Here is a 27,827-nt window from a genome sequence, read left to right as displayed (position 1 = left end):
CTTGGAAAGTCTTTGGAAGTCACGAGGTATGTGACTCCTCCTTTGGATCGTATTGCGCATGGGCTTCGGCTCCATCCTCAGATTGTTTTTTTCCGCCAACGGGTTCGGATGTGATCTTCGCGTTCCGGTTCTGAGCCGTTTTCAGTTCTTCTGATCGGCGCGCACTCCTTCCCTTTCCGCGGTATTGTTTCGATCGCGATCTCCACACTCACTCGACTCATCGTTCGAAGTCTTCTGTTCCGATCGTCGGCAAAGGCCTAAGGGCCTACCTGAGCTCCGGTCCTGGCTCATGGAAAGGACTCCATTTAAGAAGTGTCCTCTGTGGGTCAAAGTTTCCCCACACCGATCTCCATGAGATGTGTAACCTCTGCCTCTCCCCAGAACACTAGGCACGAGACTGTCCGGCTTGCAAATCCTTCTGGTCGAAAAAGACCTTTCGGGACCGAAGGGCGAGGAGAACCATGGCACACTCGTCGACTGCAATCCCCGACGACATCTTCGGACAAGGCGTCGATGTTCCCAAAGACCAGCACACCGAAGAGGGCCTCGTCAGCGCCTCCGAAGCCGATGACTCGGATGTCTTGGACATCACTCCGGCACAGAGAGGCGTGAGTACTAACATCGATCCCCACCCTCAAAGGCATCGAAAAAGGCTTAGGTCACGCCTTTGCCCTCGACCTAGGCACGACCGAAGACCCTGCTTCACATACCTCGCTTTCTGGCCCGGTTTAGAAGCCTTCTGGCAGCTCAGGCTTGAGCCAGCGAGCCGTTGGTGCCGAGAAACACTCCTCCGCACCGACACCAAAAAAGAAAATGGCCTCCTCTTCCTCCTCCGCGCCAAGCTCCACACCGAAGCACTCGGTGCCAAAGACAAGCACTAGCTCCTCGGTACCGACACCATCCCAGGAACCGAGCAAAAAATCAAAGGCCCTCAACACCCACACCTCGAAGCCGAGCGTCATCTCTGAACCGAGGAAACAACCGGACATTTCTAAGCCACACAGTTCAAAACAAAGAACCGATGCCGACTCCAAGACTAAAAAACCTGCTGCTTCGGCGCCGACGGATCGGCCCTTCACAGAGGAACTATTTCGGCCCGATCCACTGCAAAAACACTTCTCAAAGACCCTAAAACTGGACATTTGAAGCTCAGCATCAAAAAGAGACCGCTGGACAAGCCTGCCCCAGCTCCACCTCCAAAGAGAAGAGACTTTGCTACCTCCCCTTTGAGACTACCCTCTCCTCCACCTCCTCACTCTTCTCCGCCACCTCATCATACCCCCACACCCTCTCCGGATGAGGATGATGAAGATGTCTACGACGACACAGGAGACTGACCCCATGACCAACCCACAGGGGACCCCACTCCTACAGGCTCCCCAGACCCATGGGACTACAACATCCCAGACGTCCCTAACGTCCTGCAGGACGACCTTTACCCTTCAAAATCCCCCCCCCCCAGAGGACACTGAGGTTTAACCAACTGCTTCATAGAGCTGCACACTACCACGGAGTTGATCTCCATACGGACCCCGTGGAGGAGGACTTCCTCCTAGATACCTTTGACACTACACACAGGGCCACTTCCATACTGCCCATGCTTAAAGGGGTCATCAAACGCGCGCCAGAGGTCTTTAAAGACCTGGTCAGGGCCAGGGTCATCAACCCTCGCATCGAGAAGTATAAGGTTGCCCCTACAGACCCCACCTACATCAGAGGGCCCGCACCAGTAGACTCCTTAGTAGTCTCCACTGCAAGGAAACGTGCAAGCTCTCAGACATCAGGCGAGGCACCACCACCTGATAAGGAGTCCAAACTCCTAGAGGCCTCTGGCAAGCGAACTGCATCCCAGGCTGCCAACATATGGCGCATTGCAAACACCCAAGCGCTTTTGGCACGATATGACAGGGCACATTATGATGAACTAGAAGCCATAATGCAACACCTCCCTGACAAATACAAGAATAGAGCCAACGAGCTAATCCAAGAGGGTAAAACCATCACCAACACCTCCATTCGCTGCGCCCTCTATGTCGCTGACACCGCCTCTAGGGCAATTTACACCAGCATCCTCCTCCGTAGGCATGCCTGGCTACGAATTTCGGGTTTCAAACCCGAGGTGCAGGCTTCCATCCTCAACCACCCCTTTGACCAGGAACATCTCTTTGGCCCAAATGTTGACATTGCCCTTGAAAAAATGAAAAAGGACGGCAATACAGCGAAGTCTATGGGAGCCTTACAGTCGCACCCTCCCAGACGCTCCTTTCGCCGCTCTTCATCTCGAAGCACCTCCAGAGGCTACTCCTCAGACAGCGCCTCCACTTCCTATAAAGCCCCTACACAATCCACCTTCACTAGGGGTTACCAGAGAGGCAGCTTAAGGGGTAACAACAATAAAGGCAGAGGCAAAACTAACACCTCTCGCTCTGCCTCCACCCCTGCCCAATGACTTCCCTCCACTCCCCCCAGACCATCCTACTCCAGTCGGGGGCAGAATCCACTGTTTTCTTCCTGTCTGGACTACTATCACCTCAGACAAATGGGTAACACAGATAATTCGGTCAGGCTTCTTCCTCGAACTAACATTTACACCCCCCCAAACATTCCACCCAAAGAACGCCCAATGTCACAGGAACATTTGTCACTTCTAAAGCAGGAGGTAATCTCCCTCCTACAAAAGAGTGCGATAGAACTAGTTCCTGCCCACCAACAAAATATGGGAGTTTACTCCCTATATTTTCTCATACCAAAAAGGGACGATACTCTAAGACCCATCCTGGACCTCAGACCCCTAACTCACTATATACACTTAGACCATTTCCACATGGTCACACTCCAGCAGGTACTTCCACCTGCTCTCCCAAAACGACTTCCTTGCCACCCTAGACCTCAAGGATGCCAATTTCCACATTCCCGTTCACAAAGCTCACAGTTTCTCAGGTTTGTAGTGGACGGTCAACACTATCAATTCAAAGTGCTCCCATTCGGAGTCACCACAGCACCGTGAGTGTTTACCAAGTGCCTAGCGGTAGTGGCAGCACACCTGCGGAGACAACACATCCACGTCTTCCCATACCTAGACAACTGGCTAATAAAAGCCAGCTCGTACAACCAGTGTGTACAACACACTCACGCCACTAAACAGCTACTTCACGAATTGGGCTTCACAGTAAACCACACGAAGTCCCATCTGCAACCGTCCCACGTAAAACAATACCTCGGTGCCACTATAGACACCTCAAAAGTGCTAGCCTACCCCAGTCCTGTCAGGATAGCAAGCATTCAGGCTCTACGCGCCAAATTTCAACCGGAACACACACTTCCAGCTCGAGTGTTCATGCAACTAATAGGAATGATGGCCTCTTGCATCTTCATAGTACCTCATGCAAGACTGCAGATGCGCCAGTGCTTAGCGCGCCAATGGAACCAGGCCCAGGGTCAATTGACCTTATCTGGTGTTGGTAGACTGTCGTGCCCATCGCTCTGCAGTGGTGGACCACCAAAAACCTTTCCAAAGGGTGACCGTTCCTGGAACCGGTTCCTCAGATAGTACCGACAGCGGACGCATCGCTCTCCGGCTGGGGAGCTCACCTACTACACCACACCATGCAGGGCAGGTGGATACCTCAACAAAAGTTACTCCACATCAACCACCTGGAGTTACTAGCCATATTCTTAGCCCTAAAGGCCTCTGAAACAGAAATATCAGGCATGGCCATCCTAGTCCGCACGGAGGACATAACAGCCATGTACTATATACAAAAACAAGGGAGCACACACTCTCCGCAGCTCTCTCAGCTAGCACAGAGCATATGGAGATGGGCCATACCCCAAAAAATCTTTCTCCTAGCCCAACATGTCCCAGGAGTCCAAAACACTATGGCCGATCTGTTGAACAGACAAACACAACAGATCCACGAGTGGGAACTCCATCCACAAGTTCTTCACCCGTACTTTCAAATGTGGGGGCATCCACAGATAGACCTCTTCGCCACCCACGAAAACGCCAAATGCCCAAGCTTCGCCGCCAGGTAGCCGCACTGTTAGAAATGGGATCTCTGGTTGGCTAAGGCTTGCGCCAAAGCCAGATAGAAACCACCATTTTAAGTCAGGGCTGGGGAGTTACACGCCAAAGATAACCCCTGCTCAACCCCTTGGTAGCTTGGCACGAGCAGTCAGGCTTATCCCGGAGGCAATGTGTAAAGCGTTTGTGCGCGCACACAGCAACAACACCCTAGGCCCACCACAAAAGAAACTCCACACAAGGTTATATATAAAAATAGCCTTTGTATTATACCAAAACACATTTGATAATCACACAATTTACACTGTGCCAACTGGCACTGGGCAAAATTTACAGGGGACTATTCACACAGGACAGGGCCACCTGGACCACTGTCCGAAATAAGCACTTGGTAGATCTAGCACTTTGTAGAAATAGAATAATTGTAGCACCAAATAATTATTGTAGAACACAACCAGTAACCACTGGTAAAAGGTAAGTACACCCTAAGCAATCCTAAACACCTTAGGCATATATCACGCAGGGAACCATGAACTCACTAGCATAACCTATACTAGGAAAACAATCTCCTAAGCATAGATACATTTAGAAATAGAAATAAGCATAAAGGCAATTCACATTACGCAAAAGTACACATGTAGAAATAACCATGTACCCTAGGTGAGGGCACAACACAGAAAAACTGTCCCCAGGCCAACTTGGCCTCTCGGGGGCTTAAACGCCCTTTGTCCAAAATGTCAAGGCTGGCTGTGCACGCAGCAGAAACAGCAAGGCAAAAGATCAGGCCTAAACGTGGCAGCTGCCCACTACTTGCTGGGCAGCTGTAGAATCAAAAGATGGGCCCTGTCATTCACTGTGCCCTCTAACAGAGCTTCGCCACGTTGCAGCTGCCCTCTATCACACGGGGCAGCTGGGGGAAATGCCTTGACCCTACGGTGCCTTGGGAACCCTTACTTTGTTCCTATAATTGCACACAACCGTTGCAGCTGCCCACTGGCGGACCGGGCAGCTGGGAGAAATGCCAGCACCAACCAGGTGCACGTTGGAGTCCCGCCTTGGGACTCTGAAAATGCTGGTGGCCCCTCGGTGCTGTGGCCCACTACGGCGGCGCCACTGAGGAATTTGGCCTTACACAGGGGATAGCTGACCCCCCAAAGAGACCTTGGGAGCACAAGCCAACCTCCCACCTCCGTCCCCACTCACCGGCAGTCCAGGGACTCCAGTCTGCTCCTCGGGGAGGCGGTTTTTCACCCGGTCCCTCACTTGGGACCGGGACTTCTGCAAGTAGCCTGCAAGGCTCCGGACGTCCTGGGCTGCTCTGGGTTCACGGGGTTCCCTCGACACCACGGGAGCCCCTCTCGGCCCGCAACACCTCCGCCTCACTTCTGCTGGTAACACGTGGCTCTCCCTCGCTCTCGGGAGCCCCGGTGGAAGACGCCGGCTTCTTGTTCGCCCTACCGCCTCAGCTGGCAAACTGCTGCACTACTTGTAGCCGACCCGGAGCACGGGGAAGACTCCCGCCCGGCTCTTGCTTGGTCTTTGCGGCATACACAGGAGCGTGGGGTAGGCTCCCGTCTGCTTCCTGTTTCTTCATGGTCTGGCCCCGCCCGCGTCTCGGCGCGGGTTGCCTGACTTCCTGTCTCGTGTTCCACACCCGGGTCGCGGTGGTGATTCTTCGCAGGCAATACGGGGTAGGCTCCCGTTCAGCGGCAAAAACGCGGGGTGGGCACCCGCTATAAATTAAGGGCACCAGAGGCTGCAAAAACGCGGGGTGGGCACCCGCTATTAATTAAAGGCACCAGCTATTAAAATAAACACCAAAAGCGGATGAATCCCCTTTTCAAAATGCTCGCAGCTCCGTGCTGCAGTGAAAACTGAAGCGCTGCTCCTCCAAGTCTGCACAAAAGCGCTCCCAGGTGCTAGGTTCCACAAGGTCCCCAGGAAGACCGAATCAGAGGATCTTTGGTGCTGGGGAGACCCCAGCAAGGCACAGCCAGCCAGGCAGGCCAGCACACAGGGACCCACAGGAAACAGCAGCTGGGTCCCGCGGCGGTTCCTCCTGGCAGAATGTCCCCTCAAGAACACGAGCACAACAGAGCATTTTACATGGGGTCACAGCCCCTTCTTTTATACACAGCTTTCCTTTGTCACCAAGGTGCAGGGAAGGGGCGAACCAGATGCAACTGGTTCCTGAGCACTTTGTTTTGCTCAGCCCCTCTCCCTATTCGCAGGACAGGCCAGGGACATCGGACGCACCACAGGGGGTGGAGCCAGCATTGTGGAGGGAAATCCCAGCCCTATTCAGGTCCCAGGTGTACTCCTCCCTCCCATCTAGCTGCTGATCTCCCTATTCACCACCGGGCAGACTCACCCTGGCTCCTGGAATTCCCCACCCCATCAGCACCTGTCAATCACAAGCCAGACATGCACTCCACATCAGGCAGGCAGACACACCGCACACAGAAGGGCCAACTTCTAGAAGTGGCACTTCTCCTATAGTTATAATAAATCCACGCACATCATTGCGCAGCAATTATTCTTACGAGTTCGCACATACTAAACTTGACCCTGCACTCCTCTCACATCAGGAATTACCATGGACACACACATCCCCCATGCATTCCTATGGGAGGGCAGGCCAGTCTCACTAAATGTAACACAGAGCGCACGCACTTTACACGGGGACACAGTGTTAAAGTGCCTAGAGGCCTAAAACAACTAACATCAGGTCACATTAAAAGGCAAAAAGTTTTAGGGGTGAACCTGCCAGAAGGGCCAAGTCCAACACAACCCCCTTCCAGCCAATATGCAGGGGAGACCAATCACCACCGTGATGGGCTTCCCTGCTTTGGGCGATAGAACACATACGCGGGCCCGCAACGGCAGGGACACCCTCCTGTTTTACGCCACTCTGAACCCATGTGGTTCCCTCGGTAAAAGCTCTGCGGACCAACTGGGCTACCCCACTGGTACTCCTCAGCTGTCCGCGGCCAGGACCAGGCCCTAGGCCATCCAGATGCCACTGGCCCTTGCCTGTCCACAGAGTGGGGGGTAGTAACCCCTGGCACATAGTAACCATTCTCCACTCTACCTCTCATCATGGCAGTTCTAGACTGCCACTGATCCTCCAGCCTAGGGTCTGCACCCTCAAGCTGAACACAAGTAACGGGCGAGGCTCTCCTCCCCCTACCTCTTCTTCTAGGGGTCCGCTCTCTCTTCCTCTGAGAGGCGACCTTGTAACACAATTCACCCACCAGCTCAGGACCTCTTTCCAAGAACTGGTCTCCCAACCGAGGGTTTAACCCCTCAGGTTGCACCGGGGTCAGAGGCGAGAACACCCTCCCTCTGCACCCCCTTCCAGAGTCCGGCACCCTCCCAACTGGAGTGGTGTCCCCATCAGCTACATCGGTCAGGACACTGCTTACAGTCGTCCTTCCCTCCAGGTCAGGCTGATCCAGAACCTGGCCTCCCAACCATTGGTCTAAACCCTTTGACTGAGTACTTGCCTGGCACTCCAGGACTTCTGGGGACTTACACACCATCCCCCGAGGGTAACATATGCCTCATATGTTGCGTAACAGTCTGCCTGGCGCAGATCTCCCGTCCCCTGTCCACCTGACAGTGCGTGAAGATCCCCCAGGACAGACGTGTGGTCACCATGGTCACCTCTAGGAGACTCAGCCCTCCCGGCTGGTCCCTGACCCACTGGCTCCTCCACTTGGGAACACAGCCCCATGCCACCCCTCTCGCTGGACATCTGTACCCTCCCTACTGGAGCGGCACTGCTAGACACCAGAGCCACTGGAGCTCTACTTACAGATGCTCCAGGTTCTCCATACACTAGGTGATCCTCCTCAAATGGACTAACAGGACAGCCTAGGCCCCCAACCTGGTGTTCCCTGAAGAAACCATCCAGGCTCTGAGATGCACACTCACTCCTACTCCACTGAGATAGGTCGTGAGCCCCTACACCCCTCTCACTACTTTGGGACCTAGCTGGGCTACTCTGAGCCTCTTCCCCGATACTGGGCGGGAAGATACCTGAGCCACTACTGTTTGAAGTACTCTCCCATGCCTCATCAGCACCTTGGGCACTTTCCCAACGGTCTGCTTCTTCTGCAAGCTCCCAAGGATCACAGGCCTCCAACCTCAACAGGTGTTGGCGCAACTCCGGCCAACAACCAATACTGAGCATTTGCTCTTTGAGAATCATATTGAGCAGTTCACCAAAGTCATGTTCCGGGTCAAGCTTTACCCAATTGACCAGTGCATCATTACATTCCTCCACAAACTCCTCCCAAGACTGGTGAGACAGTTTCCTACTGCCCCTGAATTTCAACCTATACTCCTTCTTGGGAAACAGGTACCATACTCTGGGAATGGGACTCTCTGCACTGGACTCTATATTGCTGCCACCACTGGATCCCACCCTTACTGGTGAATCCAGAAAACCACAACTGCACTTAGGGGATATTCTACCCTCGTGAGCTAATTTCTCCCTGGCGAAGGCCCTCTCAGCCTCCGCCATCCTCTCCTGCGCTAAGACCCTCTTGTCTCAAACTTTTTCTCCTCCACATTCAGCTGCGCTATCTCCTTGGCATGCTCTAACCTGAGCTTCTCCAAAGCCAGCTGATGCTCCCTTTCATCCCTCCTATCTACCCACTCCTCTGGGGATAGGAAAAGGGATGGGGCGCTGCCCCTGACACTGGACCCAGCAAGGGACTCCCTATCTATGGGGTCTTCACTATCTACTGGTGTCCCTGTCCTGTCACTTTCTTCCTCCAACTCAGACTCCTCAGGGCTCCCCTCAGACCCACCACCCTCTTGGCATGCGGCCCGGGCCCTCTCCTCACTGCGGTCACGTTCCCATTCCTCCTTCTGCCATTGGATCAGGTTTTCCCTAAGTTTTGACTGGGAGTCTGACACACTCACTGCTATATGTCTCTCCTCACAAAACTCAACCAACTCCCCCATACTGTATCTAAACAGACCACAGAAATTAAAAGCAGACTCCATTTTGTCAGGGCGCTCAGGGACACGTGCAACACAAGGGACCTAGGTGTCTGGGCTGAAGCAAGAGTACACAATTCAAAATATGACACTTTTTTTTAGGAGAAGAATTAGAAATAAAACTCAGATCAATAATCCCCAAACACGTGATAATCTAAAATGCAGAGTTTTGTAGTGCAGCCAGTCGTCGCTGTGGTACTGCGCAAACGCAAGTCCTAATCCCACCGCTGATCACCAATGTTAGAAATGGGATTTCTGCCTGGCTTTGGCGCAAGCCTTAGCCAACCAGAAATCCCATTTCTAACACACACCCATTGTCCAAAGGCAATGCGATATGGATGAACTGGTCAGGCAAATTTGCGTATGCTTTTCCGCCTCTCCCACTCATTCCATTAGTGGTGCGCAAACTACAACTACACTCCCTCACTCTCATCCTAGTAGCTCCAACTTGGGCCAGACAACTGTGATACACCACACTGCTGGAACTGTCTGTAGTACCGCACCTAAAGTTACACCACTCTCCACGCCTCTTAACCCAGAACCATGGAGAGATCAGGCACCCAGACCCAGCTCAGCTCAACCTTGCGATCTGGCTCCAGAAATCCTAGAATTCGGTTATCTAAATCTTCCCCCAGACTGTATGAACGTCATTAGAGAAGCTAGACGACCTACCACTAGAGCTTGCTACGCAGCCAAGTAGAAACGTTTTGGGATCTATTGTCACAACAATAACTTCAATCCCCAAGATGTGTTCATTCACCACATCATAGGCTATTTACTACACCTACAAAGATGCAATCTAGCCTACACGTCTATTAGACTGCACCTTGCAGCCATAGCAGCTTATCTACAAAACAGGCAACATCCATCACTCTTTAGAGTACTTGCCATAAAAGCCTTCATGGAAGGCCTCAAAAGAATAATTCCCTCCAGAGTACCACCCTAACCTGTGTGGAACCTAAACATCGTTCTCACAAGACTAATGGGCCTCCCTTTGAACCTCTGCATAAATGTGAACTTCAATTCCTGACATCGAAATCTGCTTTTCTTGTAGCCATCACTTCCCTCAGAAGGGTCAGTGAGATACAAGCACTCACCATTCAAGAACCCTTTCTGCAAATGCACCATAAGGTTGTTCTTCGCACCAATCCAAAATTCCTCCCTAAAGTCATTTCTCCCTTTCACCTAAACCAATCTGTGGAACTACCCGTATTCTTCTCGCAGCCACAGACCATTGCAGAAAGAGCTCTCCACACATTAGATGTCAAACGAGCCTTACTCTACTACATCGAGAGAACACAACCCTTTCGTAAGACCAAACAACTGTTTGTGTCTATCACCACCACACAAAGGCAACCCCATCTCCAAATCTGGGATAGCTAGGTGGATTGTTAAATGCATACAGATTTGCTACCACAAAGCAAAACGAACGCTATCTGTTCCCCCTAAAGCCCACTCTGCACGTAAGATAGGGGCTTCCATGGCATTCTTATGGAACATCCCCTTAGTTATCTGCAAAGCAGCTACATGGTCTACACCGCACACTTTCACTAAACACTATTGTGTAGATGTGCAAACTAAGCAACAAGCTAGTGTGGGCCAGGCTGTACTCAAAACATTGTGTTCGAGGCATATGAGCTGCAGATTATACACTTAGCAAAGATCGCCATCTGGTGTTGGGCCCGGATGTTTGCAGTTTGTTTTTCCTCTTGGAAAGTCTTTGGAAGTCGCGAGGTCGGTGACTCCTCCTTTGGTATTGCGCATGGGCTTCGGCTCCATCCTCAGATTGTTTTTTTTCCGCCATCGGGCTCGGATGTAATACTTCGCGCTCCGGTTCCGAACTTTCCAGTTCGACGATCCACGTTCAATCCTCGCTCATAGATTCTTCAGATCACAAATCAGCTTAATCACTTTCTCTTCGGCACTTCTTCGATTCCAGTCGTTGACGGCGGCCTTCGGGCCTATCCCGGCTCCGGTCTCGGCTGATGGAAAGAACTCCCTTCAAGAAGTGCCCTCGATGTGGGTCTAAATTTCCCCACACCGATCTTCATGAGGTGTGCAACCTCTGCCTCTCCCCTGAACACGAGGCTCGAGACTGTCCCGCCTGCAAGTCTTTTCGATCGAAAAAGACTATCAGAGATCGCAGGGCAAGACGCAACATGGCGCACTCCTCGACCACCGTTCCACTCGACATCTTCGGGGACGACGTTGAAGCTCCGGGACCGCAGCACATCCAAGAAGACGATGACGACCTCGTCAGTTCTTCCGAGGCCGACGACTCCGATGTGGAGGACATCACCCCGGCGCAGAGGGCCGTGAGTACTGTACCCCCTCCCACACCCGCGCCGATACCCAAAAAGGCTTCGGTCACGCCTTTGCCTAGGCAAACCCAAGAACATTGCTTCTAACACCCCACCTTCGGGCCCGGTAAAGAAGCCTACTAAGCCTTCCGGCAGCTCGGGCTCGAGCCAGCCGTCCAGTGGTGCCGACAAACACCATTCGGCACCGAATACAACATCGGCCTCCACCTCCACACCCGGTTCGGCACCAAAGCCATCGGTGACGAAACCCGTCCCCTCGGTGCCGACCAAACAGCATACGGCCATCGGCACCGACACTCCCACGCCGAAGCCTCTCTCGGCACCCAGCAGAAAGTCGGAGGTCCCGAAAAAGCACGGCACAGACAAATCTAAAAAGCCGTCGCTCCGAAAACCTCGGCGCCGACCTAACAGCCTGTGCCGCAAGAGCTATTCACACTGGATTCTCTGCAAAAGACACTTACTAAGGATCCAAAAACTGGACATTTAATGCTGTCTGCAAAAAAGAGACACTTGGACAAACCAGCTCCACCTCCACCTCCAAAGAGGAAAGACACTGCTACTTCCCCTTTTAGAGTGCCTTCCCCACCTCCTCCGCCTCCGCCTCTACCTCCTCCACCCTCCTCGCCTCCGGCTTCTCCACCCTTGCCTCATCGCTCTCCGACTCTGTCTCCAGACCACGATGATCAGGGGGACCCCTACTATGATCCAGCAGATGTGCCACAAGACCCCACCCCTACTGGATCCCCAGACCCCTGGGATGACTATCACAATCCTGACATCCCAGATGTCCCACAGGATGACCTTTATCCATCCAGGCCATCCCCACCAGAGGACTCGTTAGGTTTTCACCACCTACTACAGAGGGCGGCACATTATCACGGGGTACAACTACACACTGACACAGTAGACGAAGATTTTCTCTTAGACACCTTCGATACTGCACATAGGTCTACAGCTATACTAACTATGCTGAAAGGAGTGATCAAACATGCACCAGAGGTTTTTAAAGACCCAGTTAGAGCTAGGGTCCTAAACCCACGTATAGAGAAAAAATATAAAGCCGCCCCCACAGACCCTACATACATTAAAGGTCCTGCACCACTAGATTCCTTAGTGGTGTCTACAGCTAGGAAGAGATCAAATTCTCAGGCGTCAGGTGAAGCACCACCACCTGACAAAGAGTCCAAGCTCCTGGAAGCATCAGGGAAGCGCACTGCGTCACAAGCTGCCAACATATGGCGTATCGCCAACACGCAAGCGCTATTGGCCAGATACGACAGGGCGCATTATGATGAGCTAGAAACCATCATGCACCATCTCCCTGAAAAATACAAAAATAGGGCTAATGAATTGATTCAAGAGGGAAAAATCATAACCAATACCTCTATTCGCTGTGCCCTAGATGCGGCTGACACGGCCTCCAGGGCCATAAACACCAGTGTCCTCCGCCATCGCCACGCATGGCTACGGGTTTCAGGGCTTAAACCTGAGGTGCAAGCCTCCATATTAAACCACCCATTTGATGAACAACATTTATTTGGGCCAAAAGTTGATGAAGCCCTCTAGAAGATGAAGGACACCGATACGGCGAAATCTATGGGAGCCCTACAATCACAAACTCCTAGACGCTCCTTTCGCCGCTCCTCCTTTCGAGGTACGGGAAGAGGCTACTCCTCAGATAACGCCTCCACTTCCTATAAATCCCCTTCTCAGTCCACAAAGGGTTATCAAAGAGGCGGCTATAGAGGAAATAATAATAAAGGCAGAGGCAAAACAAATACCACCCGCTCTGCCACACCTCCTGCCCAATGACTTTCCCCCGCTCCCCCCAGACCATCCCACTCCGGTCGGGGGCAGAATACAAAATTTCCTTCACGTCTGGGAGACCATCACCTCAGACAAATGGGTGACCCAAATTATTCATTCAGGGTACTGCCTAGAATTAACATCTATCCCCCCAAACATTCCACCCAGGCAACGCCCAATGTCACAAGAACATGCCGTATTACTAAAACAGGAAGTAATCTCCCTCCTGCAAAAACAAGCCATAGAGCAAGTCCCCATCAATCAGCAAAATTTAGGGGTCTACTCCCTGTACTTTCTGATTCCAAAAACAGACGAGACCCTACGACCCATTCTAGATCTCAGGCCCCTAAACGCTTACAATCAAACCATTTTCACATGGTAACCCTTCAACAGGTTCTTCCGCGCCTCTCCCAGAACGACTTTCTCACCACACAGGACTTGAAAGACGCATACTTTCATATTCCGGTACACCATGCTCACAGAAAGTACCTCAGATTTGTGGTGGACGGACAGCACTATCAGTTCAAGGTGCTCCCGTTTGGGGTCACCACGGCACCAAGAGTATTCACCAAGTGCCTAGCAGTAGTGGCGGCACACCTCAGAAGAAAACACATTCACGTCTTCCCATATTTGGACGACTGGCAAATAAAAGCCACATCCTACGACCAATGTGTGCACCACACCGCCGCTACACTACACCTGCTTCACCAACTAGGTTTCACAGTGAACCACCAAAAGTCTCACTTGATACCTTCACACACAAAGCAATACCTCGGTGCCACCATAGACACCAAGAGCCATAGCCTATCCCAATCCTGCCAGGATTGCAAAAATACAAGTTCTAAGGCAAACATTTCTACCTCACCACTCTCTACCAGCAAGAGTGTTTATGAAACTCATGGGGATGATGGCCTCCTGCATTTTCATAGTGCCTTATGCAAGACTCCAGATGCGTCCACTCCAAGAGTGCTTAGCACGCCAGTGGAACCAGGCCCAGGGGCAACTGACAGATCTGGTGTTGGTGGGCGGTCGCACCCATCGCTCTCTGCAGTGGTGGAACACCACAAACCTTTCCAAAGGTCGACCGTTCCTGGACCCATTCCACAAATAATCCTAACCACAGACGCATCGCTCTCCGGCTGGGGAGCCCATCTGTTACATCTCACAGTGCAGGGCACATGGACGCCACAACAGAAGTTACTCCACATCAACCATTTGGAGTTACTAGCAATCTTTCTAGCCCTAAAATCCTTCCAAACGCAGATTTCAGGCAAGGCAGTCCTCATTCGCACAGACAACATGACTGCCATGTACTACATTCAAAAACAGGGGGGCACACACACTCTCCACAGCTCTCTCAACTAGCACAGAGCATATGGGCAATTCCACAAAAAATCTTTCTCCTAGCCCAACACGTCCCAGGAGTACAAAACACCATGGCAGATCTGCTCAGCAGACAGACGCAACAAATCCACGAATGGGAACTTCACCCGCACGTTCTTCAACCGTACTTTCAGAAATGGGGGCATCCTCACATAGATATGTTCGCCACCCATGAGATCAAAAAATGCCCAAGCTTCGCCGCCAGATATCCACACCCATTGTCCAAAGGCAATGCGATATGGATGAACTGGTCAGGCAAATTTGCGTACGCTTTTCCACCTCTCCCGCTAATTCCATTAGTGGTGCGAAAGCTACAACAGCATTCCCTCACACTCATCCTGATAGCTCCAACATGGGCCAGACAACCGTGGTACACCACACTACTGGAACTCTCGGTAGTACCACACCAAAAGCTACACCTCTCGCCATGCCTCCTAACCCAGAACCATGGAGAGATCAGGCACCCGGACCCAGCTCAGCTCAACCTTGCGATCTGGCTCCTGAAGTCCTAGAATTCGGATACCTTAACCTTCCCCCTGATTGCATGAATATTATCAGACAAGCTAGACGCCCTACTACTAGGGCCTGCTATGCTGCCAAATGGAAAAGATTTGTTGTTTACTGCCATAACACAATCGATCCTCTAAATGTGTCCAAACAGCACATCATATGCTACTTACTCCATCTACAAAGGTATAACCTGGCATATACATCCATATGGTTACACCTCGCAGCAATTGCTGCTTTCTTACAAAACAGGCAGCACCTATCACTTTTCAAAGTACCTGCTATCAAAGCCTTTATGGAAGGCCTCAAAAGGGTAATTCCACCCAGGGTACCACCCTCACCTGTCTGGAACCTAAATATAGTTCTCACAAGGCTAATGGGACCGCCCTTTGAACCACTACACAAATGTGAGCTGCAATTTCTCACATGGAAAACAGCTTTTCTAGTGGCCATCACTTCCCTTAGAAGGGTTAGTGAAATACAAGCACTCTCTATACAGGAACCCTTTCTCCAAATGCATCAGAACAAGGTGGTACTCCGCACCAACCCCAAATTCCTACCCAAAGTCATTTCTCCCTTCCATCTAAACCAATCGGTAGAATTACCAGTCTTTTTCTCGCAACCTCAAACAGTTGCGGAAAGAGCTTTACACACATTGGATGTTAAAAGGGCCTTACTTTACTACATCCAAAGAACACAACCTTTCAGAAAAACCAAACCGCTATTTGTCTCTCTCTCCACCACATAAAGGCAACCCTATTTCTAAAGCAGGGATAGCTCGGTGGATTGTCAAATGCATACAGATTTGCTAACAAAAAGCAAAACGAACGCTATCCGTTCCTCCTAAAGCCCACTCTACAAGAAAGATAGGGGCTTCTATGGCCTGTTTAGGGAACATACCATTAGATGACATCTGCAAAGCAGCCACATGGTCAACACCGCACACTTTCAGAAAACATTACTGTGCAGATGTGCAAACCAAGCAACAAGTTGGTGTGGGCCAGGCTGTCCTGAAAACACTGTTCCAAACAACTGCAGCGGATGCCGGTGGTCGCCGCTAGGGTTGGGTACTGCTATATAGTCTATGCTAAGTGTATAATCTGCAGCTCATATGCCTCGAACGGATATGCTACTTACCAGTATGCATCTTTTCTTGGCATGTAGAGCTGCAGATCTACACACGCCTCCCCGGCTACCTTTTATCTGTTCCAGTTTATCTTATTTAGATACAGCACACATGGGCATCTTTACTGCTTATTGCTACGCTCCATCATTTCCCTGCTCGCGAAAAACAATCGGAGGATGGAGCCAAAGCCCATGCGCAGTATGATCCAAAGGAGGAGTCCCATACCTTGTGACTTCCAAAGACTTTCCAAGAGGTAAGACAACTGCAAACATCCTGGCCCAACACCAGATGGCGATCTATGCACAGTGTGTAGATCTGCAGCTCTACATGCCAAGAACAGATGCATACTGGTAAGTAGCATATTCCTTTACACCCTTGCTACTGATCTATTCAGTGTTTACTATTACCTACCTTGGTTGTAATTACTCTTACGTCTATTTCAGGTCAGTCCCATCCGTAATCTCTCAGATGGACAGAAGTGCCGTGTCTGTCTTGCGTGGCTTGCCTGGCAGAATCCTCATTTGCTCTTCTTGGATGAACCGACCAATCACCTGGATATTGAGACAATTGATGCTCTTGCTGATGCAATCAACGACTTTGAGGGAGGCATGATGCTAGTTAGCCACGACTTTAGACTTATTCAACAGGTACCTAATTGGCTTTTGTTTGGCATGTGTTTTAAGCTAAGCGGCTGTTTAAGGGTATCCGGAAGATTGTCACTTACTGGGCCACATTTGTTGTACTTGAAAATCCATGTAAAATAAGGAGCAAGGCTCTCATTTGAATAATTCCTTTTTAATGTTGGGTGTTATGAAAATTGTGATCAGTGTTTATTTTGCTCTCCACATGTAGGAAGCTGGTTCTGTATTTTTGCAGCGTGAATCTTTCTGGATTCACTATGCTGTGCATTATTCCGCAATCTGGTGGTTGGGTCCGGATTCGTAGTCTTTCCTTTGTGTTTTTTTTTTTTTTTTTTTTTTTTTTTTGTAGCCCAGGTGGGCGTCTACGTCCCACCATTTGGTGCACCTCTCGTGACGTCGTTGTGCTTCCTGCGGAAGTCCCACCTCTGGGGCGCCATCTTCAGATTCTTTTTTCCGCCGTTGGGTCTGGATCGTCATCGAGAAGCTCCAGGATTTCAATGAAGGAAGAAGGAGAAAACGCGAGTTTCGTCGTGAAAGAACTACTGAGATCACAGAGAGGAATAACTTGCATCCGGGACGCGAAGAAGGAAGAATTTTCAGGAATTTTTCTTCGACGCCCTTCGAAGATGCGCACTCAGAGGCTCTGAGCGCAATGGACAAGACACCATTCAAATTCTGCCCTAACTGCCACCACAAGTTCGCGCAGAAGGACCAGCTTCCGGTCTGCAACCTTTGCCTACCGATCGACCACCTGAGCAAGGACTGCAACGCCTGTTCAGCTTTCGCGCCGAAGACGCTCCGGGTGAGAGAACGCCAGAGAAGAGCCAACTTCAGCATGGAAGGCAAGGGTAAGGCCCCGTCGCTTTACGATCTGGGCCTCTCCACCGACGATGAGGACAACATCGCCGAGGGACCTAATAGCTTCACGGTCGTAGAGACCGACAAGAAAACGCCTGACGAGGTAAGAGAATCGTCGAGTTCAAAACCCCCGAACGGGCCTCGAAAACCCGAGAGTGACTCTCGAAAATCTGAGTCAAAGTTCTCAAAAGGAGCACCGGCGCCAAAAATTTCGACGACCAGGGGTGGATCCATGGACAAAAGGCCGAGCGGATCCTGCGAAAAGGACTCCCTGCTGCCGAAGGACACCGAAAGGCAGAGTTCGTCGAGGACAGCCCACGAAACGGGGCGTTCGATGCAGAAAGACAAGCCAGCGTCGACGCAAGCTCCGTCAAAGAGCTGCGGTCGAAAGCATCTCCGAGATGGTGAAAAAGAGAAAGCTCGAGGCGGAGATGGAGAGCATCCTTAAGAGGAGGAAGGAGTTCGACGCCAAATTGAAACAATTCAGAATTCCAACGACTCCGTCGACGGACGTCGTCGAGATCGAGGAACAGGACGAATTCGACGCCGAAGGGCTGCCGAGAGATTCTGAGGAGGAGGAAGAAGGCACCTACTATGAAGGCGAAGACTAAGAAGACTACCAGCAGTCGTTCTACGGCTCGGCGCCATCAACCACTCACGAGCTGGAATGGCAAGACATCGACGCTGAAAATCCCGAAGAGCCCGTGGACACGTATCCTTCAAGGCCTTCGCCGCCAGACGACATCGGGGTGTACAATATGGTCGTCAGGAGTGCTGCAGCAGCCTTTGGGGTAAAACTAGACGAGGAGAAACCGAAAGCTGATTTCCTTCTCGAGACCTTGCTCCCCATTCAGATGAGGAGCCAGTTCCTTCCCATTCTCCAAAGTGTAATGAACCAGGGGAAGGAGGCCTTTAAGGAACCAGCAACATGCCGGTCCATCACGCCCAGGACGGAGAAGAAGTACAAGCACTCCTCCCTGGACCCGCCTTACATCAAGGGAGCGGTCACTGCTGACTCCATCATCGCTTCCACGGCCAGGAGAAGGGCCAACGTGCTAGCGACCTCGGGGCCACCCCCCGATGAGGAAAGCAGGAGGATGGACCTCACTGGAAGGAAGGTCGAAAGGAACGCTGCAATGCACTGGCGCATGGCGAACTCCAATGCGCTTCTCAATCGACACCAGTACCAGCACTGGGACGAGATGGGGGAACTGGTCAAACACCTCCCTGAAGAGTACCGCCAAAGAGCCTCCCACCTTGTGGAAGAAGGTAAAAACATAGCCAACTCATGCATTAAGACTGCATTGGACGGGGCGGAAACTTCAAGCAGACTGACGGCCATAGGGATCACCGAACGAAGACAGGCCTGGCTGAGAATCTCTGGATTCAAACAGGAGGTGCAGAGCAACATACTAAACACTCCTTTCAACGGGGAAACGCTATTCGGGGCAACAGTGGACGAAAAGCTCACCCAGCTGAAGAAAGAGAACGAGACGGCGAGGTCCATGGGGGCCCTACAGTTCAGGGGGATGAGAAGAGGCACTCCAACTAGGAGACCCTACGGTAGAGGGGGTAACCAGCAGGGAGCGTCGCACCAGACGTTCCAGCAAGGACAGCAGGGTGACAGTCACGGCCAGCAAGGTCAGCAAAAACAAAACTGGCAGTACCAGCCTCGGGCCAGTCCTTTCGCGGGAGGGGAAACGGACGTGGCCAAAGGAGATGAGGGGGTGACCAACCCTCATCTAAGTGACTCGGCACGCATGGGGACGCTCACCCCCAACATACCCCCAGGGGTGAGGCGCAATGCAAAAACAACGGGGGGGGGCGAGACCCGATCGCCTACGAGCATCTAACACCGGTAGGCGGAAGACTGGGCCTCTACCTACAGGAATGGCAACGTATAACCACAGACAAGTGGATACTGAACGTCATACAACACGGTTACTGCGTGGACTTGGAGGGAACGCCTCCAAACAGAAAACCAAAAAGAAGGCAACGCTCTGGTCAAGAGCTTGCTCAACTCAGAGAGGAAACACTGAAGCTGCTCGAAAAGAGCCATCGAGCCAGTGCCTTACTAGGAAAGGAACAAAGGGGTCTACTCTAACTACTTCGTGGTACCGAAAGTAGACGGAAATCTCAGACCCATCCTGGACCTGCGATACCTAAACAAATTAATCAGAACACAGAAGTTCAAAATGACATCACTACAGGAGGTGCTGCCCCAAATAAGGGACGGGAGGTGCTGCCCCAAATAAGGGACGGAGACTTCTGTAGTAGGGGATCTCTGTGTATAGTCGTAATCTATGAATAGTCCCGCCCATGTGCGGGGACCCCGGAGCAATCAAAATATCTCTTAAGGTGTCCTGCATTTGCAAACCTGCAAAGACACTTAAGAGACAGACAAAATAATACAGCCTAATACAACATGGCTGCACTGGCCAGCACTTCATCTGAAGTGAACACAAAAGCCAAAATAAAGTTTAAATGTCATTTTTATTCACACCTGACATGTTCCTTTAGTGTATCACACTCCCTTCACCAAAATCCCTTTAAACAATAGAGAGGAAATGGTGGACAGACAAGCCCTATAGGCTGTCATTATGTGTCTGCTAAAGGGATACCGTGCCTTTAAGGAACTCTCCAGAGACCCCCGGTATCCCAGGATGCACAGCCAAAGCAAGTTACTTGAGCTCTACCCTTTTGGGTTGAGATTTGGATTACATTTTGGTTTTTTGATAAAATAGTTTGTTCATTCGACGTCTAGTGCCTTTCTCTACTGCATCCTGCAATTTGGTGCAGTTTGGCCCACTCTTAGCATGGCTTTATTTGATAAATGCCCTGAGTGTGGGATGAAAAAGGCCAAGACGGACCCACATGATGTCTGTATCCTCTGCTTATCTTCACATGTCCCTGCTACATGTGACATCTGCAAGACCTTTTCCAAGAGGACCCTGAGGGACAGAGAGAAGATTCGCCTCCAGGGACAGGAGAAGCAGAGGACAGGTGGGACTTCGGGGCATGGAGGATCTCATTCCCCTTCCTCTGCCCATGCTTCAGTCACTGGAGGGACCTCCGGGCAGAAAAAGGAGCAGAAACGACACCTACCGGCTTCTAGGTCGCGTTCGACGTCGAAGGCGACGACGTCGACGGCGAGAGGTAAAGCACCGGTGTGTTTACCGTCGATCCAGGGCTCTGGATCTCGGCGTTCTCGACGTTCGACGTCGAGAGGGGCCGGCGAGACCTAGGACTAGGTCGCCGTCGAGGATTCCACAGTAGACGTCGACACACCATCGACGTCGTACCGAGCCCCGCAGACAGCGCAGCTCGCCGTCGAGGCGACCCCGCTCGTCTCCTTCGCCGTCGACTCATGGATCAACGCCGACGACATAGACGCCGAGACACCGGCGACTGCCGTCGAGACGAAGGAGATCGCCGTCGAGGCACAGGTCGCCGTCGAGGCACAGGTCGCCGTCGAGGCACAGGTCGCCGTCGAGGCACAGGTCGCCGTCGAGGCACAGGTCGCCGTCGAGGCACAGGTCGCTGTCGAGGCACAGGTCGCTGTCGAGGCACAGGTCGCCGTCGAGGCACAGGTCGCCGTCGAGGCGAAGGGGATCGACGTCTAGGAGGCATCGCTCACAGTCGACGTCGAGAGGCTCTCCGAGGGGCCACCGTTCGACGTCGAGGAGACGCCGTACGAGGTAACACGTCTTCGGTGATTACGATCTCCAGTCGTGGTTCTAGGAGAAGAAGGCGCCCCCCCCCTCGTTCACTTGAGCACGGGACAGGCCTGCCAAGAAGAGAAGGGTGGACGGGAGTCCGGAAAGTGCTGGTCCGGGTTCTCCTGCAAGGAGTGATGGAGCTCCGCAGCCTCTCCCTCAGCCGCTGCCTCAGAAGCCTTCTACGCCTCCTCCTCCTCCGGTGCCACAGCTCCCGCCGTCTCCTCCTCCTCCTCCTCCGGTGCCACAGCTCCCGCCGTCTCCTCCTCCTCCTCCTCCTCCTCCTCCGCCACAGCTCCCGCCATCTCTTCCTCCTCCTCCGGTGCCACAGCTCCCGCCGTCTCCTCCTCCTCCGGTGCCACAGCTCCCGCCGTCTCCTCCTCCTCCGGTGCCACAGCTCCCGCCGTCTCCTCCTCCTCCTCCTCCTCCGGTGCCACAGCTCCCGCCGTCTCCTCCTCCTCCTCCTCCTCCTCCTCCGGTGCCACAGCTCCCTCCGTCTCCTCCTCCTCCTCCTCCTCCTCCTGTGCCACAGCTCCCGCCGTCTCCTCCTCCTCCTCCTCCTCCTCCGGTGCCACAGCTCCCGCCGTCTCCTCCTCCTCCTCCGGTGCCACAGCTCCCGCCGTCTCCTCCTCCTCCTCCTCCTCCGGTGCCACAGCTCCCGCCGTCTCCTCCTCCTCCTCCTCCTCCTCCTCCTCCTCCTCCTCCACGAATGGGAACTTCACCCGCACGTTCTTCAACCGTTCTTTCAGAAATGGGGGCATCCTCACATAGATTTGTTCGCCACCCACGAGAACAAAAAATGCCCAAGCTTCCCCGCCAGATATCCACACCCATTGTCCAAAGGCAATGCCATATGGATGAACTGGTCAGGCAAATTTGCGTACGCTTTTCCACCTCTCCCGCTAATTCCATTAGTGGTGCGAAAGCTACAACAGCATTCCCTCACGCTCATCCTGGTAGCTCCAACATGGGCCAGACAACCGTGGTACACCACACTACTGGAACTCTCGGTAGTACCACACCAAAAGCTACACCTCTCACCATGCCTCCTAACCCAGAACCATGGAGAGATCACTCACCTGGACCCAGGTCAGCTCAACCTTGCGATCTGGCTCCTGAAGTCCTAGAATTCGGATACCTTAACCTTCCCCTTGATTGCATGAATATTATCAGACAAGCTAGACGCCCTACTACTAGGGCCTGCTATGCTGCCAAATGGAAAAGATTTGTTGTTTACTGCCATAACACAATCGATCCTCTAAATGTGTCCATACAGCACATCATATGCTACTTACTCCATCTACAAAGGTGTAACCTGGCATATACATCCATACGGTTACACCTCGCAGCAATTGCTGCTTACTTACAAAACAGGCAGCACCTATCACTTTTCAAAGTACCTGCTATCAAAGCCTTTATGGAAGGCCTCAAAAGGGTAGTTCCACCCAGGGTACCACCCTCACCTGTCTGGAACCTAAATATAGTTCTCACAAGGCTAATGGGACCGCCCTTTGAACCACTACACAAATGTGAGCTGCAATTTCTCACATGGAAAACAGCTTTTCTAGTGGCCATCACTTCCCTTAGAAGGGTCAGTGAAATACAAGCACTCTCTATACAGGAACCCTTTCTCCAAATGCATCGGAACAAGGTGGTACTCCGCACCAACCCCAAATTCCTACCCAAAGTCATTTCTCCCTTCCATCTAAACCATTCGGTAGAATTACCAGTCTTTTTCTCGCAACCTCAAACAGTTGCGGAAAGAGCTTTACACACATTGGATGTTAAAAGGGCCTTACTTTACTACATCCAAAGAACACAACCTTTCAGAAAAAACAAACAGCTATTTGTCTTTCTCTCCACCACATAAAGGCAACCCTATTTCTAAAGCAGGGATAGCTCGGTGGATTGTCAAATGCATACAGATTTGCTACCAAAAAAGCAAAACGAACGCTATCCATTCCTCCTAAAGCCAACTCTACAAGAAAGATAGGGGCTTCTATGGCCTTTTTATGGAACATACCATTAGATGACCTCTACAAAGCAGCCACATGGTCAACACCACACACTTTCACAAAACATTACTGTGTAGATGTGCAAACCAAGCAACAAGCTAGTGTGGGCCAGGCTGTCCTGAAAACACTGTTCCAAACAACTGCAGCGGATGCCGGTGGTCGCCGCTAGGGTTGGGTACTGCTATATAGTCTATGCTAAGTGTATAATCTGCAGCTCATATGCCTCGAACGGAATATGCTACTTACCAGTATGCATCTGTTCTTGGCATCTATACACGCCCACCCACCTCCCCGGCTACCGATATCCGTTCCAGTTTATCTTATTTAGACACACGCACATGGGTTTCTTCACTGTTACTACTACGCTCCATCTTTCCCTGCTGGCGAAAAACAATCTGAGGATGGAGCCGAATCCCATGCGCAATACCAACCAAAGGAGGAGTCACTGACCTTGTGACTTCCAAAGACTTTCCAAGAGGAAAAACAAACTGCAAACATCCGGGCCCAACACCAGATGGCGATCTATGCTAAGTGTATACATCTGCAGCTCTACATGCCAAGAACAGATGCATACTTGTAAGTAGCATATTCCTTACTGTACAAATAACAAACTCAACCCACTAGATGCTTCTAATCAAGACATCTGTTATGTTTTGCATCTACAACAATGTAACCTAGCATATGTATCCATTTGACTATATCTTGCGGCAATAACAGCCCATCTCCTAAACAGACAACCATTGTCTTTAAGGGTACCAGCTATCAAAACATTTATGGAAGGACTTAAAATAATAATTCCACCTAAAGTTCCACCATCTCCAGTATGGAATCCAAATGTGGTACTTACCAGGCTCATGGGTCCCCCATTTGCACCTATGCATAAATGTGAATTACAATTTCTCACCTGGATGGTGGCTTTCCTGGTTGTGATCACATCTCTCAGAAAACTCCGTGAACTCCAGGCATTAACCATACAAGAACCATTTCTCCAAATCCATCATAACAAAGTGCTTCTTAGGACTAACCCAAAATTACTATCTAATTTCATCCCTGCTTTCCACCTTAACCAGTCTGTAGAACTCGCAGTATTTTTCCCTCTACCAGACTCAGTAGCAGAACGGGCTCTTCACACGCTAGGCGTGAAAAGAGTGATACTTTACTACATTGAAAGAACAAAATCCTTTAGAAAGACTAAACAACTTTTTGTGGCTTTCTCCCACCTCATAAAGGCAATCCTATCTCAAAAACGGGGATTGCAAGATGGATTGTTAAATGAGTCCAAATATGCTCTGCTAAAGCCAAATGCACCTTAACCGTTCCCCCTAGGGCTCACTCCACACGTAAACTAGGGGCATCTATGGCATTCTTGGGGAACATTCCCCTAGATGACATCTGCAAAGCAGCAAGTTGGTCTACATCACACACGTTCACAAAACACTATTGTGTAGATGTGCAAGCAAAACAACAAGCTATTGTGGGCCAGGCTGTATTATGAACACTTTTTCAAACCACTGCAACAGCTACAGGTAGCCACCGCTAAGGAGGTAACTGCTGTATAGTCTATACACAAGTATACGATCTACAGCTTATATGCCTTGAACGGAAAATGCTACTTACCAGTATGCATCTGTTCTTAGCATGTAGAGCTGTAGATTCGTATACGCCCACCTGCCTCCCCGGATACCTCTATCTGTTCCAGTACTGTCTTTCTTAGATACATTACACATGGACATCCTTTGCTATTTTACTAACTCCATCATAACCCTCCAAGGCAAAACAATCTGGAAATGGAGTTGATGCCCATGCGCACTATCGTCCTAAGGAGGAGTCACCTACCTCACGACTACAAAAGACTTCTACCAAGGCAAAAACAAAGTGCAAACATCCGAGCCCAACACCAGATTGCGATCTATGCACAAGTATACGAATATACAGCTCTACATGCGAAGAACAGATGCATACTGGTAAGTAGCATTTTCCTTACACTTTGAAAAATTGACACTTTTCAGCACAGTTCAGTGTTATCCTATGGGGAAAACAATATTGTGGGTAAAGAGGTAAGTAATGCACTTACAATTCCAGTCTTTGGGGCAAAAAGTCAGTAGGGAAGCAAGGGTCAGGTGAGTACCAAAACTGCACCACCAGCGGCACAGGGGTGGCCCAGTGCAAAGGTCAACATCTGAGCTCGGCCCAATTATTTTCAATGGAGACTGGGGGTGACTCGAGCCACACTGCTTGCAGGTAAGTAAATTGGTTGCAGGGGCTAAGCTTTGGGTGCTAGCACCAGCACAGGTAAGGCCACAAAGCAGCAACAAATATACACCACCAGCGGCACAGGGGTGGACTGTGCAGGGTACAAAATCAGCATCCGGTGCCCAATGCTTTTCTCTGGAGATTCTTCTTTTGGCAAACAGGCTCCCGGAGTTGCACTGGAGGTTGCAGTAGAGAGGCCAACGACAACAGAGGTAAGTAGATGGGTAGGGGGTCGTAGGGGCATGGTCACTTCAGCTCACAAAGACCCAAAGTTAACTTATCGGAGCCGGTCGGGTGGAGCATCTGGATTCACACTGCAGGTGCCGCCGTGGCGATCTGGAGAGGTAAGCCAACACTTGACACGAGGTCAGGATTGCTGGGGAGACTTCACTGCACAGGTGAGCCACTCATACTCAGGGCATGGGCTTTGGGTGTAGAGTGGGCAGGAATTGCAGTTCCAGCTGGATCTCGAGCCCTTGGAGATTAAAGTCTTTTTTTGAAGGCAGCAGTCCTCCCAGGGTTTTCAGAGGTTGCTGGCTGCAAGACAAGTTGCAGGTTTGCCGAAGCTGGAGACAGGCCAGTAGGGCTGGGGTCAAGGCAGTCGTCTTCAGTCTTCGCTGCAGGAATGCCTTCTTTCTTAGGGAGTTGCAGATAAGGTTCCTAGGTCGGTGGAAGCCACCTACATTCTATATTTAGGGGAGTTTTAGGGGAGTAGCAGATAGGGCAAATGGGCACCTTACTTGGGTGACTACACCCTCTATTATGCTATGCTCCTATGGGAGGGGGGGTTATAGACCTAGCCCTGATTTAAGGGGTCTTCCCATCTTCAATGTGGCAGGGCCTGAAAGATGTGCATCACCTCTCCTCCCCCACCTTGGGGGTGGAGTTGGCAGAGATGGGCGCACATCCTATTCTCCTGTGTTTCCCAGCCCAAAGTGGGGGTGTGAACTAGGGGCTGCCATCTGCTACCACTGGGGGTGACCAAAGGAAAGGGGTTACAAAACCTCCCCAAGGGAAAGGGGGTCAACATCCTAAGGATTAAAGCAAAGAGTCTTCTGCAGGCCCCCAAAATCATGCACAGGAGGGTGGGTCCCTGAACTTGTCACTATTCAACAGTGGGTACAAAGGTAAGTTCTCTTCCAGGGGATCCTCATCAATAGTCATAGGCACTAGAATATTCCCGCCCATGGACTTTTCACTCGTACAAAACCATAGAAATTCCCCCGTTATAGTTAGTTCTGCTAACTATAACTTGCGCGCCCGCAATGCACTGCTGATGACGTCCCATATTACATCACTCTTGACATGGTCAGTGACATCACTCATGACATCACTCATGACATCTCAAATGACATCACTGATGACATCATCCAGTGAATGTGTGTTTTTCTGAAAATTATATGTTTTATATATGTATATCTCAAGGTCGATGGAAGAATAAATGGGTATATAAATGTCTAAATGGATGATTTGTTTTTGAAAAATTGATTGTATTACTGACTAAGTGTATCTTAGTGAGTAATGTTTAAATATGTAAATATCTGTATCAGTCTCTCACTTTGTGTATAAGTGGCTGCATGGGTTGGTGAGTAGCTACATGAGTGTATATAGGTTATTAGTTGATTTTTTGAGTATCAGTATGAGTGTCTGATGTCTGTATGGTTCGGTGGGGGGTATTGCGTAGTGCATAGGTGCATGAATGAGTGACTCACTGTTTGTATGTGTTGAAGACAGCATGTGTGCAGTACTATATGGGTGGATGAGTGTGTGCATGGGTGTGTTAGTGAGTGAATGACTGTCTCAATAGTGTCTCTATGAGTAACTACATATGTTTTAAACTAGTATATGTGACTATTGGTGTATATAAGTGAGTATATGTGAGAGTGAGAGATTGAAAGAGTTCCTGTATGACTAAGTATGTGTTTCTATAAGTGATTGTTTAAAAGACTAAGTATGTGTAAGTTTCTGTAGAAGTAAGTGTGGTGGTGTGTGTATAACTGAATATGCAGGTAAACGGATGTTTGATTCTTTATTAGCATGAGTGACTGTGTGTGAGTAACTTTATGGATGAGTGGCGTTGTGTAACAGAATGTATAGGTGTATTAATACATATGATGAGTGAGTGCATGTATGAGTGACTGTATAGGACTGTTGGTGAATGAGTGGA

General features: G+C 50.8%; 1 protein-coding gene across 13 annotated transcripts in view; it reads left to right on the top strand.

Moving 5' to 3' along the window:
• Positions 1-27,827, top strand: part of LOC146789924 (ATP-binding cassette sub-family F member 2) — a 1,015,916-nt gene that overhangs the window by 793,575 nt on the left and 194,514 nt on the right. For 11 of the 13 annotated variants that reach the window (XM_085628226.1, XM_085628232.1, XM_085628224.1 and 8 more), the window contains one exon: positions 16,621-16,824. The exons of the other annotated variants lie outside the window; for them this stretch is intronic. In XM_085628226.1, coding sequence (XP_085484352.1) covers positions 16,621-16,824 — 204 coding nt within the window. The remainder of the gene's footprint in view (positions 1-16,620; positions 16,825-27,827) is intronic. 13 annotated transcript variants of the gene reach the window in all.

Source organism: Triturus cristatus, chromosome 10, assembly GCF_964204655.1.
Source record: "Triturus cristatus chromosome 10, aTriCri1.1, whole genome shotgun sequence".
Classification (NCBI taxonomy): Eukaryota; Metazoa; Chordata; class Amphibia; order Caudata; family Salamandridae; genus Triturus; species Triturus cristatus.
The sequence above is the reverse complement of the archived record's forward strand: the minus strand, read 5'-3'. Positions and strand labels throughout refer to the sequence as shown.